This window comes from Zalophus californianus, chromosome 7 (assembly GCF_009762305.2).
Source record: "Zalophus californianus isolate mZalCal1 chromosome 7, mZalCal1.pri.v2, whole genome shotgun sequence".
Taxonomy (NCBI): domain Eukaryota; kingdom Metazoa; phylum Chordata; class Mammalia; order Carnivora; family Otariidae; genus Zalophus; species Zalophus californianus.
The window spans coordinates 49466213-49487762 of record NC_045601.1 but is presented as its reverse complement, the minus strand read 5'-3'; the positions used below and the strand labels follow the sequence as shown (position 1 = coordinate 49487762).

At 40.9% G+C, this 21550-nt stretch overlaps 1 protein-coding gene across 3 annotated transcripts in view; it reads right to left on the bottom strand.

The window, feature by feature from the left end:
* LAMA4 (laminin subunit alpha 4) overlaps nt 1-21550 on the bottom strand; it is a 147607-nt gene that overhangs the window by 93181 nt on the left and 32876 nt on the right. For all 3 annotated transcript variants that reach the window (XM_027601984.2, XM_027601987.2, XM_027601986.2), the window contains exons 2-4: nt 17818-17919; nt 8990-9114; nt 2284-2364 (exon numbers count right to left, since the gene is read on the bottom strand). In XM_027601984.2, the coding sequence (XP_027457785.1) occupies nt 2284-2364; nt 8990-9114; nt 17818-17919 (308 nt within the window). The remainder of the gene's footprint in view (nt 1-2283; nt 2365-8989; nt 9115-17817; nt 17920-21550) is intronic.

Here is a 21550-nt window from a genome sequence, read left to right as displayed (position 1 = left end):
ACTTCATTAATTGTCAAAGTTTAAAACAGAAGACCTTTGGGAAGACGTTTAGGAAAAACAGTATGGGCACAGGGAAAGAATCCAGATTTTTCAGCCAAAACGTGTGAATCCTGGCCCTTGCACCCCCCCTGCCCCCCGACTTAGGAGTGTTGTGACTGTGGACCAGCCCCATCACCTCCCTTAGCCTCAGTTTCCTTATCTGCAATATGACAAAATAACACCTGCTCTCAGGGCAATCATCAGGCTGAGAGATGAGGAATGTAAAGCAGGGAGGACACAGGAGATAAGCAACAAGGGGCACTATCTAGTTCAAAGCTATCATTTCTGGCTAAGGAAACTGTGATTCAGGGAAATGAGCCAACTTCTCCCAGGCACACATTATACCAGGGGGTGGGAACTGGACAATGGCCACAGTGACTCCTACTGTCACCAGGCAATTTTTATCGAGCATTAAGTGCCACGTGCCATACTAAAAACCTCACAGTATCACCTCCTGACCGCCCAAGGAGGTGAGCATTTTCATTTTCTCCATTCTGGAGATGTGGAAATAGGCACTTAGAGCTCAAAGAACTCCCTCAGGAGGATCCCCAAGGGCTGGAGCTGAGCTACAACCTCGGCCAGGCTGAAGCGACATTTCCTCAATATTTGACAACTAGTGCTCTTCCCTTGACCCTGCTGTTCCCCCAGATCTGACCAAGCCTTACAGGGCAATGGCAGGGCCAGGAGGCTTATCATCTACCATCCCACATCTGAGGCAGGCATGCTGTCCTGTGCTGGGCCCCCTGCACTCACTGACAGAACCTGGATCTGTGTCCTGGTGCAACTTTGCAGGACTGAGCCCAGAGGGACAAAGATGACTTCACTTCTGGGAGGCCTTGCATGTGGTCAGCAGTCTATCCCAGGGGCCATCGAACACCCGTTAGCTGATAATACTGCCCAATCTCTGTCAGACTAAATGGAGTTCAACCTCAGACACTGAGGAGAAAAAGTTCCATCCCTGGCTGATGAACAGTCCTCTCTGATTCACAGGGAGCCAGATAGTGAGTAAGTCAGGGGTCTCATATTACTGGGTCCTGGAATAAGAAAATACGGAATGAGTGTGTCACAAACATTAATTAACCAAATCTCTATTTGTCCCTCTCGAAGGATGAAATTCATATGCACCATGGGCCTTCACGTTCCCTCTTCCCTCATAGCAAAAAGAGAGAAAAATCCCTTAAAAAAATCTTCAGTGAAGGAATTATCTACGATTTGTACATTTAATAATCATAATAGCAATGCCCTCCAAGTATAGAGATTTTCTCTGCACCATAGACACTGTGGCTTTTTAAAAAGGGTTCCAGAATGACTCTTTGAGAGGTAGAGGGTGTTTTCTGAGGAAGTGAGATGGCATATCATTTAAGATTGACATTTGGAGTCCCAGGCTTTTATGCCCACATTCGGGGCAGTGGGAGTACGCCACTGGGAGGTGAGCATGTGTAGATGCTGGACCAGAGGCTTGAGAAGTCCCCTGGTCCTTCCCTCCCTGTCTTTATGGCACCCACATCATCTCGCTGCCCAACCACATGGAGAGGCTGATGTTAATGCCATTTCTGTTAAAAATAAGAAGACCTTTCTGTGAGACTCTTTTAGCAAAAGCCATTTGATTTGAGAAAATTGAGTAACTGACAGGTGGGGAGGATGGGAAATGTCTCGCCAGGAAATCATGCAGGGGGAAGCTCACATCTTTAGTCGCCAAAGTCTTTCTTATTTGAGCAAAGCCCAGAGCAACTTTAAAAAAGGGTGTTTAGGTATAAATACAGATAGAGATTCAGAAAACCCAAACGGTCATGAAATTTGTTTACTTTTCAGGGGAGGAGATGGTATGAAGAATGGACTAAATAATGGGTTCGTGCCTTTGTTAGTGTATTGCTTTACCGACTGATAGAGCATTCTCCCCCACCTATTTTTTCTATTGAGGAAGACTCTCTATTAATTACTGGCTCCCAGTGATGGAGAGAGAGAGGAGTGTTACCAAAACCATCTAGAGAATCTTTCAAAATATACATATTCATTTTCCTCTTCACCTGACCATTTGTCCTAATCTGGACCCACGGGGAGCATATTGTCCCAGCTCTATCTGGGGCATGGGATTTAGGAAAGCCTCCCCAAAGCGTTCTGAAATGTAGTCCCCATGCTCTCATCTTAAGACCCAGGGAATGGGAACATGGCAGAGCTGATGAGTGCAAGAAACAGAAAGTTTCCTTCGACCCACACAGAAAATAGTGAATTATATTTGCCTACCTTTCACAGTTAGGTCCAGCATAGTTTTCTTTACAAATACACCGAACGGCTCCATTTTTCCTATAGCAGGATTCTGCAAAACTAGAATTATAAGAGAATATTAGAAGTCAATTCCATACATCACTGAAAAGATTGTCTTAACTAGTCATCTCTACCTTGGTCTCAGTCAAGTTCTAATGGGTGTCATCATTTGCTTTACTTAAATCAAATCTTCTTCCTTTCAGGAAAGTTTAGACTAGCAGGCCCAGACAGAAAATGCCAAAATGCTCATCCACTGGTGAGACCATTTCCCAGATCCACTCACTTATTTTGCCATAGCGGCACTTAATTATTTTTACTTGAAGCAGTGGGAATTTCTAGAATATTTAACACAAATCTGGAACACATACTTCAAAGCCAGAAATAAAAAAATCAAGTTATTTTATATGTTACCTGTGATTTTGATGAAATGAGAATTTCTTTATTCTCACCATTTTCTGTGTATACATTTGAAAGTTGCTCCCTTTTTTTTCTGCACTAGATCTCTTCCGCTCTTCAAGGTCATGAACCACCTCTAAACTGTACTCTATAATCCCACTGAACCCTAATTTCTTTGTTGGTACCTTAAAGGTTGGGAATAAAGGGTGCAGGGACTGACTCTTTTGAGCAAATTCACAAAACAAGTACACAAGCAATAACTAGGACCTGGAAAATGATTCTTGTCCACAGAAACCCTTCTCTTGATTTACTGCGGTTGTTGTTGTTGTTGTTGTTGTTGTTGTTTGTTTGGTTGGATTTTTTTAGATAATAAAGATAGGGACACAGGACAGAAAAGCAATAAAAATATTGTTCAACTATTAAGGCAGGGGAAATGGAATATAAATCTTCACATGTTTGGAAAATTGTACATTGACACATCAATCCATCCATATGGGGGGGGTGAAAAATTTTAAAGACTTACAAATTAATTGGCTTAGGTATTGTGCCATCAGTGGAATGTGACTTGCGGCTCTCTCACTCCCGCATGTATTAGCAATTTTACCCTAGTGGTCTTTGGAAGGAAGCAAATGGATTTGTTTGCTTTGTTTGAAGACCTTTATAAAATCAGTCAGAAAACAATACATACTTTGCTGTGAAAGGCAATAGCCACAATGTATTTTTTCTGTCAGTTTGGCTAAAAACATTTCAGTAAAATTACACTTCTTTGGCCTTTATTCTTCATTTTGCTTGTTCTTATTGTTTAGCCTACTTCAAAAAAACACTGTCAGTTAAGAGTCCAGAATGTGGACAAACCCTCATGCATGTTTCTTTTTTCTTTTTTTTTTTTAACATTCTTAGTTTATTGATCCTCTCATGAAAAATCTGCACAACCACCACAGATAAAGCCACTGCAGCATCTTTACTCCTTCTGTTGTCCAATCTCCAGCTCACTTTTTGCCAGCACCAACGTTGGCTTTTGCAGTCCCCCTGACTTTCTTCATTCTGTTCTTGCGTTCCTTTCGCTGTTTTCTTGATGTCTTTTTCTTCTCATACAGGCCATGTCTTGCAAGTCTGTGTTTGGATTCATTTTTCTTTGCATAATCCAAGGAATCATAAATCATGCCAAAGCCGGTTGTCTTGCCACCACCAAAATGGGTTCTGAATCCAAACACAAATATGACATCTGGCGTGGTCTTGTACATTTTGGCTAGTTTTTCCCGAATTTCTGTCTTAGGTACCGTTGCCTTTCCAGGGTGAAGAACATCAGTGACCATCTGTTTCCGCTGAAGTAGTCAGTTAGTCATGAACTTCCTGGTCCGGATAGTTACTGTGTCATTCATGATGGCGGCGAGGCTTCAAGCAGCCGGGGAGGAAAAGAGAACCACTCCTCATGCATGCTTCTTTGAAGATGTTTCTCCCAGCAGCCTGCCCACAGCTTGAAGGACTGAAGCATCTGCCTGTGTCTGGAGTTGTCTGCCTTTAGCTAATGTCCTGCTGCTTCAAACAGATGACATTTTCCTTAATTGGAGCGATTACCATAACTACTAGTAGATGGGGAGGATGTCTGGCCAACTCCAAAATAAATAAATGAACTCTGTGCAGATTGTCCCTGGGAATAGCTGTATGACCAGTGGTCTCAGTGGAGGGAGACTCAGAGGCAGTGCCAACCACTGAGATTCCTTTTTTGTTTTTTTTATCAGCATTAATTGTTTATATTTTGCTTAGGGTAAAGTCTGTTTTTGGCTAGGGAAATGAAAACACAGAACCTTTCTCAGCCCACATTAACAACCCTGGCACCCTCTCCAAGTGGCAGGGAGCCTTTTGTTCTTGGAAACCTTTATGGAACCTAAAGAAAGAATAGACTCAACACTGTTTGCTTGCTTACCTCCCTCAAGATAATTTTGTTGCTTTCTGATGTGGCTACTGTAACTGGAAATCCAAATCCTGGTCTGGAGGCTCAACTAAAGGATCTCTCAAAGCATAATTTGGATTCCATATTAGGTGACCTTGTGAGCTCAAATAAAAGTCCTGGCACTTTAATTTTTATAGAAAGTAACAATATGAATTTTTAAAAAGCCAAAAGAGGCAATGGGTATTTGGTTTTTGATAAGATATTTGAAAATAGTTAACTAAGTCAGTAATGAAGCCATATCGAAGGCTAGAACCTTATAAGACCTAGGCAAATTTGACCTGTTCTGTGGGCACAGATTACACCTGCCCCCATACCCCCATCCCAACCTCCCTATTTGGAACCAGTCTCTTCCCCCAAGTAGGACTGTTGCCACCTCAGGGAAAGCAGGTCTCCCCTAGTTCCTCCACACTCCCACATAATGTTCTTTACTTCTATGCGGGGGTATTTTTCTTTTGTGTCAATTTTCAGCAGGCTTTTCAACTTTAAATGTGTACTGTTAGAGACCTCAATTTCCATATCTGTGAATATGTACCTAACGGCAGAGCACATTGCCTGAGACCTTCAATTGCCCTTTGAGCCCAGATCTGCTCACACACCCAGAGAGCATGAGTGGGAATGGTGATCCAATAGAAACTGTTTCCTCCTTCAAGACAGGAAGCTCATCACCCAATTGGCAATTTCTCCCTTATTTATCTATTTGAAAGATCCTTCAGAAGAGCTTCTTGATCAACTGAAATATTGGATAACCTAGCTGAAAAGGTGAAACAGTCATTTGCTTTAGGAGCTTCAAAATGCTGCTGTATTTTGACCTATTTTAATGAAGGCAGGGCATTTTGATTGTTTTGTTCATTGTTGTGACTGGCGACTGGTAGTATATGACTGGCATGTAATAAGTGCCTGATAAATATTTGTTGATTGCATGTAGACAAAACTTCTCAGTCCAAAAGTTTCTCATCTCAAGAAGGTAAAGTTAAAGTTTAGGTAATAAAGTCTTGTCATATTGATGTGGAAATGCTGGGGTTTGGAGTGAACAGTCAAGAAAGAATTCTTGAGACGTCTTTGGTGCAAATAGGTGGTTTCATTAAAGCATGGGGACAGGACCCGTGGGCAGAAAGAGCCGCACTGGGGTTGTGATGATTGACTGATCATATACTTTCAAGTTGGGAGGGGGTTAGGGACAGCACAAGCCTCCAAGGAATTTTGGAAACAAGGTTTCCAGGACCCTGAGGGGGCTAGCTATTGTTAGGAAAAGGTCATTTATTACTGTTTAGTAAACCCTCAGTCATGAGACCCTTCGGATGTATATCAGTGGGCCATATGCTTGGAGGATGATTGCCCACATGTGTCTTGGGGGTAGAGGTAAAGGAAGTTTCGAAAGGAATTTCTATATGTTTAGAGTAGACTCACAGGATCCTGAGGGGTCAGGATAATGTTAAGCTAAGACTGAATTTTGTTTGCCTTTAGGAAAGTGTCAACATCAAGGCAGCTGAGCTCTCAGAGGAAGGTCACTCTGGTTTCAAGGACTTGTCAGTGGGCTGTAAGTAGTATGGAAATTTAACTTTTTCTTTTGCCTTTGTTTCCCACATCAACATGAATGGGGCAAAAAGTGTAAAAGCCAGACAATACAATTTAGAGGATTGCTTTTCTAATTCATCTTCAGTTTTCAAAGAAACTGCAGCTCAGAGCTTGTAAACCTGCTTTGAGCAAATGATGCTATATAGCATCTTCGTTTATATGGGAGAATGAGGGGAACCTGTTATTGAAAAATGGGCGGCCGGTATATTTAACAAAATAACTATAGCATGGCCAGAGAGTGGTATGCTGAGCATCTCATCGGATGTGGTTAAGACTAATGTTTGAGAGCAGAATATTAATGAACAATTAAAGAATATACCTAGATGAGACAAAGGGAGCTCATAAATCAGGACACACTTGCGTGAATATAACAGAAAATTTATTTTTCTTTTCTTTTTATTTTTTAAAGATTTTATTTATTTATTCATGAGAGACAGAGGGGGAGAGAGAGAGAAGCAGAGGGAGAAGCAGGCTCCCTAGGAGCAGGGAGCCCAATGCGGGACTCGATCCCAGGACTCTGGGATCATGACCTGAGCCGAAGGCAGGCGTTTAGCCATCTGAGCCACCCAGGTGCCCAAATATAACAGAAAATTTAATGTTTGAGGTTCCTACTCTCCCTCTCAATACCATCCATTTTGCACACATTGTTGATACCATGGGACATGAAAAATCCAAAGTAAGGACTGAAGCGGTTTAGTGGTTTCTAAAGAAAAATGGGGGCTGTAAAACATTTGACTTCTTCACTGACAGACTCATCAGAGGATCTGAACAAATCACAAGCTTTTAGGTGAAATGTTAGTTGATATTGGTGTTCAATTAAGAAAAAAATAGGGGGAGAATTGGTTGTCATCTTTGTTCTCTTTATAAGAATGTGTGTGTGTGTGTGTGTGTGTGTGTGTGTGTGTGTGTGTGACATTCAGGCCTTTTAAAAGTTAGCTATCAACTAAATATTACATCCAAACACTTAGAACATTGCCTGACACAGAGTAAGCAAAATACTAGTGTTAGAAAAAATACAAAGCATGTGTTCAATAAAGCCAGTAACCAGCATACACTTTTCTGTCTGTAAGGCACCAACTCAAATGCTCCACACACATATCCTAGTCCAACCCTATGAGGCAGATCCTTACAACTCAGGAAAAAAAAACCCCGAGATCCAAAGTAGATAAAGGAATATATAAATTAGCCAAGATCTGAATCTAGTTTCCTTGACCTCAAATCCCATGGAAAGTGAGACATGGAGAGAAAGTATCTTGCCTGAGATCACACAGCTATTTTGTGCCAAACCCTGGATATGAACCTAGGTTCATTACTCTTTCTACTTGTGGTATAAGAAAAAATATATATTTGGTTTTTGTCCTGCTTCCTGGCACAGAGCTCCTAAAACTCTTGGAATTTCCTGAGTGATAAGACTGTCTTTTGTTATTCAGAATGAGCCCCTCTCAGGCAGATTTGAGTTTATGTTAATGAGGTGACTCTTGATGGGCCCCTAAGCAGCTTCAGGATGGGGGCTGGTCTGTCTGAGGTGGAAACTACGTGGTTCCAGGGTTGGAACTTTGAACCCCATCCCCTTCCTCGGGGAGGAAAGAGGGGATAGAGATTGAGTTCCAATCACCAATGATTTAATCAATCGTGACTGTGTAATGAAACATACATAAAGTTCTTAAACAACACAGGAGGCTTGTGGAGCTTTAGGGTTAGTGAACAACCCAGAAATGCACAGAAACTCTACTCCCTCCCATCTCCCCCTCCACACCCTGCCCTATACATCTCTTTAATTTGGCTTGAGTTATATCCTTTAGAATAAAACTATAATTGTAAGTATAGCACTTTCCTGAGTTCTGTGAGTCATTGTAGAGAATTACTGAACCTAAGGCAACCCCTGAATTTATAGTTAGCTGAGCAGATATGTGAGTAGCCTAGGGATCCTATTTGTGGCTGGTTTCTGAAGTGGGACTTAATGTATGGACTAACTAACTCTGGGTGGTTAGTTAATGTCAGAAATGAAGTGATTGTAGGACACTCACTTAGCTTCAGAGAATCAGAGAAATGGTTGATATTTGGAAAACCAATGACCACTACACCATTTTAATTCTACGTTCTGTCATTTTTAAGATAATAAAATGGCCAGTCATGACTTGACTATTGGATTTATACATATTATGCGCCTGAAAAGAATTCCACTCTTTCCATTAAGATGTATGTCTATTCTCTTCAACTTCTCACTCAGGTCAAAACATAGCCAGAAGCGAAAATTAGTTTTCTTAGAAATCTTTTATGAGCTGATGGGCCTAAAGCATGCATTCTGTTTATCTGTGTTGTAATTCTGATTGAACAGTTTGCCACCACATGTAGGAAAGCCTCTACTCTGTGAGAGTAAGAGGAAACACTGCTACGAAAAGTCCTGGATTATGAGTCTGTTTGCATTACCAGTTGTGATCTCTCTAGGTCAAGGGACAGCCAAGAAACTAACCTTGCTTATAAAATCCTTGAAGACTCCATTGGCCTTATGATGCTACCTAATATTTTGGGAACGCGGTGATCACCCATACCACTTATGTTATGCTATGCTTATGTTTCCCTGACAGTGTATTTAGGCTAAAGAAACTTTCCTATATCTTTTCCCATCTCATCTCAATATGAGGTACTCAGTCTTTCCACTAATGTGGGAAAACCTGAGAACTCTGGATGGAGTAAAAATGAAAAATACATAATTAAGGGGACAAGCCGCAGAAGAGAACCTCTTCTCTCAGAACTTACTTGGCCACGTGGGGTAGGGGACAGGGACACAGCTGGCAAAACCGGGGTGGTCCTTTGATGGAATCTCCGATGTAACCATCTAGACATTTCTCACAGTGCTCTCCTGTCGTGTTCCGCTGGCAGTGCTGTGAGGCAAAAGATAGGAAAATTGACAAAGACACAAAAGAAATGCTGTACGCAACGTATCTGGGAACCAAACAGTACTCGAAGGAAAGGGGATGTCAGGCTGATGGAATTGATTGTGTGGTCAGTACTGGTCAGCACAAAATAGCCATGTTGGCCCCAGTCAGTCCTAGAAAGTGTGGACAGTGGTGGACGGCTTCATCCTGAACTTCCAGGTGCGCACTAGCAGCCTGAGGAGTTTAGAGTTTGCATGCAGAGGGGATAATTCATCATCAGGCTGATTTTTCTGCTTAGAATGCCTGGTCATCTTTCAAGATCTTTAGTAGGCCTCGAAGCCTCCAGGAATTCCTTCTGATGTCCCCTCCCTGTTCCTACCCCCATTCCACTACCCACGTGGTACTATTATCATTGGCTCCCAACCTCAGCAGCCCTTCTGCTATACATTATGCCTCTCAGTACTGTACCAGCTCAAATAGAGTAGGTACTGAGTAGAACGGAGTCAACTCAGCAGTGACACGTTCATGGATTAATTTCTGCCAAGTACTCTAAAGAGGAAGTGATGCTAGTCTGATAGTTTTCTCCAACAGGACTGAACTGGATTGCACAAGGCAATGCCATTAGCACTGTAATATTTTCATCTTTACGTTCACCAGAGTGTATAAAAGTTGAATAGGATTTTCAGTGAAAAGTTATGCCATTAGAATTAGAATGTCATCCAAGAGGATGACAGCCTCTTGTTTGATCCATTCCCTTAATAACATCTATGCACAAGAGCTTCAACAGACACAACTGTTTTCAAACAGTGCTCTGTGGAAGCACCTAAGGAAAGGCAAGATGGAGCAGTAGCAAGGTGAACTCTGAGCTCTTGATTTTTGTCCTTGTGTTCTACGGTGAAGTTCAAAATAGAATAACAAAACAGAATAAAGGCTTCAAACATTTCACATGGGTTAACTAATTTAATTGTTATAATAATTCTAAGGTAAGTTACTATTTTTTACCCCATTTTACATATGAAGAGATGGAGGCACAGAGAGGTTAAATAAATTGCCCAGTAAATTGTCACACAGATGGAAGGAGGCAAAAGTGAGATTCAGACTCAGGCAATCTGGTTCCAGCAGCCAGGCTGTTAATTCCTGTATTATACCACTTCTCCAGTGTGTTAGACAAAAGGCTCCTTTCCCCAAAGAGTCATAAAATGACTACATTAGAAGGTGTCATACTATTTTACCAACAGTTTGGACTTCAAATCAAAAGGGCAGAGTTCTAATGTGGGCAACAGGCTATCATGGTTGAACGCTCTTTGGGCATTTGGTCAACCATTAGGTATGGACAATCTCTGGCCCCTGATTAGAATTATGTTAACAGAACAGAATTTAGAGGCCAGTTCCGAGTGCCTGACAGATCAATGAGAAACTGAAAAATAAAGTATGATGTACAGGCGACAGGTTGTTAACAAGTATGTCCCCCAGTTCTTAACACTGTATCTAGAACTAAGTCAATCTTCAAAAAATATTTGTGGGGGAAAAAAGGAAAGAAAAAGTGGGAAAGGGTGAATTAATGTCTGGAGCACATAGAGGAAGGTAACAGGGACGCCAATCGGCTCAAAATCAGTGGCAATCTCACATTCCAGGGAAAACTAACAAGCCTTGCCCAATTACCAGGAATCTAAGCCATAAGCAACCTGGTATGGCTGCTCATAGGCTGAGGTCAAATTTGTCTGAGTCCTCGTTGGATGGACAAAGCTCATCTGTGCAGAAGAAAATAGGCTTGTTGGAAGATGTTAGATCATTCTTCCTGCCTGAAATGCCTATTAAGCTGCAAAAAGAAGCTGCCTCCTTATGGCTTGTTGGGTGCTTTGGACTCCTTGTCAGGGCTCTAATTCTGCCATGGCAACCACGGGGAAAAATTACCCTCCAGGGCAAAGCCACCAGATCTCCTGGACCTCTAAATGCTCAGGGAGGGAATGCTGACTTTCCTCATCTGCCTTCCTTTCAAGGGTTTGTTAGGGAATTCCCTAAAAGGCACTGATGTACATTCTGGAAGATTGGCAGAGATAGTTAGCACTGGAGGCAGGGACCAAGGGCCCTACTGCTTCTATTTTCTAGCCGGTGGACTTTGAACAAGTCACTTGACTCTTTGGGTCTCTATTCCCTATCTGAGAAATGAGAATCCAGTTGGGATGGCCTGTAAATTTTCTTCTAGCTCTGAAAACTTTTACTCTGGGATTGCAAATATGCCTTGACCTTCAGTGCTCTGACATTTAAAAAACTAAAAAGAAAAATGACAATGACAAATAAGTGTGTCGTTGAGGGTGGGGGGAGAATTTATTTTTTAATAAAACTGACCCCACTTAAAAATGAAAAAAGCCTCTGAATCTTTGGCCAGTTGTTAAGAAAGCTACATGGAGACAGTGAGGCAGATAAGTGGATAGGTGTGAGGAATGGCATTTGGGCATCAGCTGTGGTTCTTCACATGAGAAATGCTGTCTGGATAACTTGGCCACAGAACCAGTTTAATGGAGGAAGAAGGCCTAAGAGGATCAAGTTGGCCTTCATGTAGTTTGTCACATGATTATGCAAGACTATAGTCTACCCAGATCTGTGATTCCGGTGTCTAGGAAGGTCAAAACCATTCTCCTAATAACAGTAAGATTTTATTTATCTTTTGGACTCTCATTTTCTCATATGTGTAAGGTAGAGGCTGGGGCTTCTGGGGCTACATGACACGGACATATCACCACAGATATGAGATCCAGCTGTCTTCTCTTAAGCCAAACATGAACAATATTTTTAATTTGTAAAATATGTTTATATTTTATAAAAGCATATTACTTATGCTAATATGCAATGGATTTATTGCTATTTTCAAATAAATTAACAAGAAAAACTAGAGAAACTTTCAGTTTTAAATTCCCTTTTAAAAAAAGATTTATTTATTTATTATAGAGAGAGCGAGGTGTGGGTGCAGGTAGTGGGGAGAGGCAGGGGGAGCAGAAGAGAGAAACTCGAGCAGACTCTGTGCTGAGCGCGGAGCTCGATGCCAGGCTTGATCTCATGACCCTGAGATCATGACCTGAGCTGAAACCAAGAGTAGGTCGTTCCACTAACTGTGCTACCCAGGCGCACCCCTCCCCTTAAAGATCTATTTACAGTTTTATTTCAAGTGCAGTAAATATGGATAATCCCCACAAACAAAACTCTTTGGCAACTTGAATAATTCTTATGAGCACAAAGGGCTCATGAGACCAAAAGTTTGAAAACTTCTGTTCTGTCTAGATCAGTGCTTCTTAAACTTCATGGTGCACACCAGTGCCCTGGGGTTCTTGTGAAAATGCAGATTCTGATCCAGGATGTCTGGGGTGGGGCCTGAGTACCTGCCTTTCTAACAAGCTCCCAAGTATCACCAGTGCTGCCGGTCTAGACTATACTTGGAGAAGCAAGCTCTAAATAGAAACACCTAGAATAAGTAACACTGTTTGTTAGTTCCTCAGCATTGGGCCTGAGCCTGAGTGTCTAGCATAAAGAGACCGTACATTTTACTGCAATGAAGAGTGACCCAAGAGTCTCATAAATTATAAAATTAAAGGTTTTTGCATTTGTTGGTTTGTTATTTTACTAATTCATTCATTCATTTAACAAGCCTGGATTCAGCTGGTATCACGACAGGCAACGAGTTGTGACTGTTATTAAAATGAAGAAGACCAGATTCATTTATGTGTCATTTTATGAAAAAGGCCTGGTTCATGCCTTTGAGTAACTCCCAGGCTTGTGAAGGACACAGAGAAGCCAACAAACAATGATATAGTGTGCTAGGTGCTATGACTGAGGTACGTATAAAGGATACACCTACTATGGGACGAAGAGAAAGCAAAGGTTCTGGCTTTCCCTAAGAAAGTTGAAGACCTAATGGAGGTGATGACATTTGAACTAGGCCTTGAAGGATCAACAAGAAATCCCGGGTAGAGAGCAGGGGAGCACAAATTCAGACACAGACTCTGCATGTACAGAGTTAGTTTTGGTGGCAGTGAGTGGCTCAGTGGGGCAGGAATAGAAAGCCCTGGAAGAATTTAGAAAGGAGAATGCCTTGATCAGGTTGAAAGATGTCTCCACTGCTGGTAAGGAAGACAGATTAGGGGAAGGAGCGTCTGGAGCAGGGCATGATGAGTCATTGAGAAGTCATGGCTCTGGTCTGGGAGGGATGTTGTGGATGTGAATTAAGGCAGTGGGATGGCAGAGAAGAGAAGGGGCTTTCTCCGGGGTTGAATGTTGGGGAAGAGGAAAAGGAAGTTGATGAAGCCTCTGGGACATCTTAGTATTTGGCAGAATGATGCTGTCATTAACTGAGATGGAGAACATAAGAAGAGGAACACATTCAGGGTTGGAAGAAGAAACATGAGCAATGTATAGGGAACTTATTTGCGTTCAGTTCCTATTATGTTCTCATGTGACTGGGCACAAAGCAACAGAAGACTCTAAATTCTTTGGATATACAATTTTCTGACTTTGTTTCGAAACTTCAGTTAGCATGGAACCAAATCCATCTCTGTTTGCAAAATTTGGGGGTTTCCAAGTTGCACTATATTGGAAAATTGTCAAAATTCTGATGTAAGAATTATGCACTTGATCTAGATACCAACTTTATAGTTGCAAGTAAAACAGGAAAAAGAAGTCTCTATAACTCAATTTTTTCTTGCTCTGGGACGTCTAATGAATGTGCTGGTTTATTAATCACACATGTTTAGTCTTACAGGAACTTACATTGGTTGATTTCTGTCTTACACACATAATAAAGGAGAGTTTGAAAAGCATGAGAAAAATGCTAGTGTCTGCAGAAATTAGAGATGTAATATCTTTGCTTTCCTGAATGAAGTTTTAATTAGGCTTTGAGAGCAATAAAAAATTCATTAGCTTTCAATATATTGGATTACTTCCCTTTCTCCATTATGCTTAGGGTAAGGTAGAAGTCCATTTGAATATCAATATCTTTTTAACTACAAAATTACTACAGACAGTTGCAGAGAATTTAGGGAGGCATACTGTAAAGTAAAAAGAAAATAAAAATCCATCCATGTTTCCACCAGCCAGATAACAGCTTGATGGGCGTCTCTTTAGATTTCAATGATATTTTTGCTGTTCTTTTAATAGTTTTAAACCTGAATATTCTTATTCAGATTTAGAAAAAAAATTTTTCCTGCAATGCTGGGACAGACCCTGAAATCTTTTTAATTTTTCATTTGGTTGTCACTGAGCAGATAGGGATTTCTACATGTGTTTCTCTGTGCTGAGAAACACATGTAGAGGCTCCCATGGTCCTCATACCTTGACCTTTACCATATTGGTCATGTCCAGAAGCACTTTCAAGTAGGTGTTTCTGTTCCTACAGTCCTTCAACCCAACACAGTGGAAACCACTTAACCCAAATCCTAGAATAGTGTCTGGCACATAGGTGGAGCTCAAAAAAAAAAAAATGCTTATTTGTTAAATGGTTAGATGAAATCAATAGACCAACCAATCCTGAATCAAAAAGGAACCTGAGGAGCCCTGTTTCTATGGTAAACTTCAAGTCAGATTTTCTCCACTCTAGTTCTGGTCAGTGGGCTCCTGGCTTTCTCCTAATGATGAGAAGATTCTTTAGATGGGAACTGGCCTTAGTCAAGGCCTCTTCTTAATTCTCTGTACCTAGCCCATACACTTGGGATAAAATATGGGTTATTAGGGACCAAACATTCCTACCACCAGCCATTTGTCTGCTTTTACCTGTTTCTTCCCCTAATTCCTTTCTCATACCTCCTTCTGGAGCTTTCCTAGAGAGTCTGCCATGTCCACAGGAGTTGCCTGGCCTTTGGGGCCCTGTCTGGCTGACTCAGCTGAGAACGCTTTCCAGTGCATTCTAGTTCTGATAAGATGCAAGGTAGCTTTTTGGAAACACCGCACACATGTTAGATTTCATTCATGAAGCCACTTTTCACTTAGCCACTTTTCTGCGTTAGAAGAATTAGTATCCCTCTTGTGAAGACAACTCTAAGTTTCTTTGCTATGTCTAAAATGGGAGCCTAACTTTGTCTACTCTGTACTTTATTGTCAAATGGCTTGGTTCCTTAAAATCAGTCTGTAAAATATAAGGTCAAATTGAAATTGGACATTGGAATGGAGGAAGAATTAGAAACACCTGGGGGAGGGCAAGGTGGAGGGAGGCGTTATAAGCTTTCAAAATAAAAACAAAATTAAAATGAAATAAAAGGCCTTTTAATTTTGGCTGTGTGTGGAAGATGGGAGAAATGAGTTAGTCAGGCAAATGGTGAGAACTGATGGAAACCCAGGCCCACGGTCGGCTGCAAGGAAGTGTTCCTCTGATTCACTGCTTCTTCTCTGGTGCCCTGACAACCAGATGAGCTGGATGGAGGAGCTACAGGGCAGGAACTGATAACCGGTCCCACTCCACCAGGAGGCCAAAGCGGGGATGCCAAAGGAAATAGGAAAATCTGAGTTTGATTCCAGTGGGATACCACTGGCAATACATTTACCACCTAAGTGACAAAATATTCTTTCTATGTTGGCAAGCCTCTCTGTTCATTACTTACATATAATTCAATACAAGTTACATCCTTTTTTGGTCTTTCTAAATTAAATGTATAAGAATATACATATATATATTTAGCTCTGGGAGATAAGAATGTGGGTGATTTTCACTCTGAATTTCATGTACAGTACATAGCTGTATTATTGTTTTGTTTGTTTTTTATGTTGAGCATATATTACTTCAATCAGGGAAAAAAGCTATTTCCATCTGTGTAGAGTTGGGGTGGGGGGCTCCCCATTAGGATGAGTAGGATGGCTATTTCTTTCTTTCTTTTTAAAATATTCTGTCTTAGAACAAAGTAATTGCAGGAAGATGGGCAGTTTCCTTGAGTGGGCATGAGTTTACACCCCAGTCCATTCCCAAACTTTTATTAGAACTTCGTATGCCCAGGAGCTGTGAAGGAATCACGTGAGGACCGTCCTCTCAGAACTCATGTCTAGGTCATAGATAAAACCACAACAGTTCCTATGTAAGAAGAGTGGCTTTGTCATAGCTCTTCACAGGCACTTGCAGGAAGGACTTTTTAAAAATTTAATTTAATTTAATGTTTTTATTATGTTCAGTTAACCAACATATAGTACATCATTAGCTTTTGATGTAGTGTTCAGTGATTCATTAGTTGTGTATAACACCCAGTGCTCATCACCACACGTGCCCCAGGAGGGACTTTTTGCCCTTCTATTTCAGTCTTCCATCTTACTGGCTTCCTGATGGCAGCTGATGGGTCTGCCAGTCCCTATTGTCTTCTCTTTCAAAAAGCCAGATAACAAAGAGCCTTTAATTGGTCAAATTATCAGAGATGTACATTATTAGTTCAAGTGCATCCATGGGATTTTCTTTTCAAATGTCACTGGGATTAAAATAACAGGAAACCGGAGATGGAAGCATTAGAAAGGGGCAGGCTTCGGCAGCTGCGTGTGCCTACACGGCTACAGAGGACATCCTGGATGTAAGGTTATTTAAGAAGATGGGGGGAGGGGGAAGACAGAAACACCAGGACTAAACAAACACTACAAAGAGATGGCCCTGTCTAGTGTTTGCCACTCCATTCTCTCTGTCTCTAGAAAAGTGGCAACTGCTGGGTTCAAAGTAGATGAAATGTTCTAATTTGCATCTTAATGTAATGCATCTACAATGGGTAAAATAGCACCTCCGTGCGCACACCTTGGAGACCACTTACAATCAAAATGATCTGCTTAATAGGGATAATTATACTAATTTTGAGGTAAATAGGGTGTGTTTAATTAAGAATTCTTGTAGTTTATGCAAAAATACTCTTGCAGTTTTGGAAAGCCTCTTCTGCCTCATAGGATCTTGAAGAATCTAATTTTCCTGCCGTGTGGTATAGCTCCTGAAGGAAAACATGATCATAGGACATAAGTCTTTAGAAATGCCTCCTAGGACTTCTACTAAAGTCATTTCTGGTAAATATTTCAATAGCCATTTTCACGAAGCTGTCAGTCCATTCAGTGAACACAGAAAAGGTACGGCAAGCCCTTTTTGCTAGAAGTCTCCCCAGTGTCCTCCACAAGTCTCTATGATACTTCAACAGAAGAACAGTTAGTTGGGGAATTTGTTGCAGTTAAGGGGAAAAAAGTCTTCTGGGGGCTGAAACACAGAATTACAAAGACCACAAGGCCAAAGTTTTCAGTTTTATTAGCTATTTGGTTCAAACCTTTTTTTTTTAAAAAACAAATCTTGGTCTATAGACCTAACTTAAGTTGTAAAATAAGCTATGAAACAACAGTTTTATTCTTCTGGTTTATGTAGATTGAAGCCAAACACATGGCAAACTATACTATTACAGAGGAATTTGGATGGATGATTTCCTCCTCTGTGTCCAGTTTTCAATCCCTTCACCCTTGGCCCTGTGGTAGACACCAGCTGCCGAGGCTGCTAGGTCAGTTCCCTCTAGGAGCACATGCACCGTCATACTTACGCCTTGATGGCCACTTATAGTCACCAGTAGTTTCTATGACGTGTCTTACAGGAAAAGGTGAGGGTAAAAAGAGAGCTTGATTAGCTCTTTCCTAGGGAGCTCAGACGTGCAGGAAGAGTATTTGGTTCCCGCTGAAGATGCAGAAGCCCAGTGAAGTATATGAAAAGTGACAGGTGCCCCGACCTACCATACAGAATCCAGAGCCGTCCAAGCACTCATCAGAGTTACCGTTGCAGCCACAAGGCATACATTCTCCTGACTGGGCGAGAAAGAATCCAGCACCACATTTCTGAAACAGACACAACAAAAATATTGTCTTTATTGGAAAGACCTCTTTGGTCAATATTTTCTGACAAGATTAAGAGGAGATGCTAATTAAACTACTTAAATATTTCTTTACAAAGTGTACTAGAATGAACCATTTATACTGTGATTCAGTGATGTATATTAATTTTTTTGGTTATATTCCCCCCTTTTTATTTTTTTAACTTTTCAGGGGAATAGGAACATCTTTAACACTGTCCTAATATTATAAGGAAGAATAAGAAGATTTTCGGGAACAGTGAAGGAGAAAGAATTTTTCTAATGTTTTCTAACCAAACCAAACCAAACCAAACCAAACCAAACCAAACCAAACCAAACCAAATCAAACCATGACAATTGGTGAGGGTGAGGAATTGTTTCATGCTCCCTATAAATAAAGACTTACGGTTTCAGAAATTACTGGCTATAGCATAACCTCTCAGAGATGTGTCTTTCATGCTTGGGCTCTTAAAAAATTGTTTCTCTTCAGATCTTAACATTTGAAAGGGAGGGGCAGAGAAGTTAATGAGTTCTTGTACTTGTCAGGTCTGTGTGGGTGCTGTTCCTATATTTCATTTATTCTCATAGCTCTGTGAGGAACACAATATTTTCCCTCATTCTTATGATGAAATCATTATACCTAGAGGTGCTAAGTGGGTTGTGGTGATGTTAAACCATCTTGAGATGCACCAGTCAACCTGCTCAACGATGAATTGCCCCCCGCCAATGTCCTTTGTGCTCCAGTTGAGAAACTTTGCAAGATTGTTGCTGGTTTTCTTTTTTTAAGATTTTTTTTTTTTTTTTATTTACTTGACACAGAGAGAGAGACAGCTAGAGAGGGAACACAAGCAGGGGGGTGGGAGAAGGAGAAGCAGGCTCCTGGCTGAGCAGGGAGCCCGATGCGGGGCTCGATCCCATGACTCTGGGATCACAACCTGAGCCGAAGGCAGACACTTAATGACCGAGCCACCCATAAATTGCTGGTTTATGTGATTGGAGTTGTGAATATGTAGCTTATGTTTCTTCAGAATGTCTTAATGATGCAAGGAGGCAATGGCATTAGAGACCTGGAAGTCCACTCCCTGCCTGTCAGACAGATTCACTTCTAAAGAATTCCAGACAGATAAGGATCTGGGTTGTTTCCACAAACTTACAGAGTAGGAGATTTCACATCGCCCCCTCCCCCCCATTTCATTGACTCATTGTACTTTGTACTATCTTGACCACCAGGAAATTTTTCATTCTATCTGGCTGAAGTCCCTCTGACTGCTATGCAAACCCATTTCCTCTTGCTTTTTTCTCTGTAAAGAAAGAACCACTGAACACTATTCACAGTATAAAAACACCATCAGTTTGGACCTGAAATCTAAAATCTAATATATTCAATTGGGAGGAAGTTGAACAGAGAATAATGGCATTTGTCCATAAAGAAAAGGTGAAGAAATTCCATCTTTCTAAGTGAGAGAAAGTAAGGCAGAGAGGGGACCGATTTCTAATTTATATTGGAGAGTTTGTGGTCGATAGGAAACCTTTTTCTCAATTTCCACTAGGGAACAATAGAGAGGGGAAATTGCTAAAACTGCAGCAAGAAGCATTTAATATAGACTACCTAAGTTTATGTGTTTTTGAATTTTGTTTCAAAATATAAAAAATACTTGTTTAGGGCACACCTGGCTGGCTCAGTCTGTGGAGCATGTGACTCTTGATCTCTGGGTTGTAAGTTCAAACCCCACATTGGGTGTAGAGGTTACTTAAAAAAAATAAAATCTTAAAAAAAATACATGTTTTAACCGTGATGCAGTACACAGATATACATATAACTATGTAAATATATAAGGATATACATATATATCAGAAAAAGATTCACAAAGCAATAATTAACCTATGTGCCATGTACCTTAAACTTCTCTATTTTATTAGAAATATATCCTTGTTATAAGACATAAGATTGATGCCGCATGAATGTGTTGCATCCTGCAGTTTGGCATGAAGAGGGTTTTAATTATCAGAGGAATGGATAAGAATAGCAAGGGGCTTAGTTATCTCAGTAGTTTCCAAAACAGGGCTTTCTGTGATCTCTAACTGACCAGTGAATGGACATATGGGGAACCTCTCCTTCAGGAGTTCTGACAGAGGAACCAAAAAAAATCTGTATTTTTTATAAAATAAATATTATATTTAAAAATTACTTATTTAAATTAATGAATCCTTTTACTCCCTCCCCCGGCTTTATTGAAATAATAATTGACATTTAACATTGCATACGTTTAAGGTGTACAACGTGAGATTTGATACGTGTATATATTGCAAAATGATTACCAGCATAGCTTTAGCTAATACCTCTGTCATGTCACATGATTACCATTTCTTTTTTGTGATGAGGACATTTAAGATGTACTCTCTCTGCAACTTTCAAGTATATAATACAGTATTATTAACTATAATCATTGGGCCATGCATTGGATGTTCAGAACTTGTTAATCATTAATCTTGTAACTGGAAGTTTGTACCCTTTGATAACCTCTCCCCATTTCCCCTGCTCCCCAGCCCCGGCGACCACCATTCTGGTCTCTGTTTCTGTGAGTCCCAGTGAGTGGGGCAAAGACTGGAGGTGTATTAGGAGGGGAAAAGCATGCTGGTGGTGGCAGGGAATCTGGTAGTGATGCCTGGAAACAGAATGTGAGAAGATCTACTTGTATTATCAGCTATAGTAAGGACCTGCCTCTGGCCCAACGGATCAAGTTTCAGTAAGGGTGCTCGAAACGGATACTAGTTTAAGTCTTTTAGGCATTTTTGCTGCTCTTTCATCTAAAGAAGACAGAGAAAATTAAGATTTGCCCTGAAAAATGCATCATTTTGAATATGACAGCAGTTAATCCCTTATGTCCTTGAGGGCTTAGTTAAATCAAGAGATTCATATTCAAAGAACAAAAATTAAAAAAAAATTGCACAATACAGAAAAAAATCCCAAATAGCCATAGCAAAAAAATTTTTTTTGATAAATTCTGAATTTTAAAATAGCTTTGGATTTACAGAAGAATTACAAGGATCTGGTTTTGTTTTTTATTTATTTTTTTTAAAGTCCCCTGAAGATTCCAATGTGTGATTAAGGATTGCCCTAAAGCATCTCACAGTGCCTTGTTCATATTAATTGCTCCACAAATGCTTGTGATTTCAACAGTTTGGGACTAGGATAGGAAATCTGAAGCATATGTGCTGTTGGGAACCAATGGTTTATGCTGCTAATATAGCCGCTGCTCCCTACTAGGGCTGGATTTGGTCTCCAGTCTTTTTCAACACAGGCCAGGCAGCCACTGCCTAGACTGGACTGTGCTCAATGAAATCTCTATATTATGCCAAGTTTAGGAGGTGACTTCACCCAGAGAGTCTGTCATTATCCACTTACCCACTCCCCAGGCTAAGGCTCTGACGTTGTGTGAAATGGACTTGGCTCCAGTCTCTTAAACTGTGGCAGATGGGAAGGAAAAGGGAGGCAGGGATAGGGTCACGTGGCGCACCCTATGGAGAGGGTGACGTGGGGCGGAAACCCGGCCAACTTCTTTCCTGCTGGGCTTTGTACACCTGAAAGATTGTGTTTTCTAAGTCATCTGTCCAGA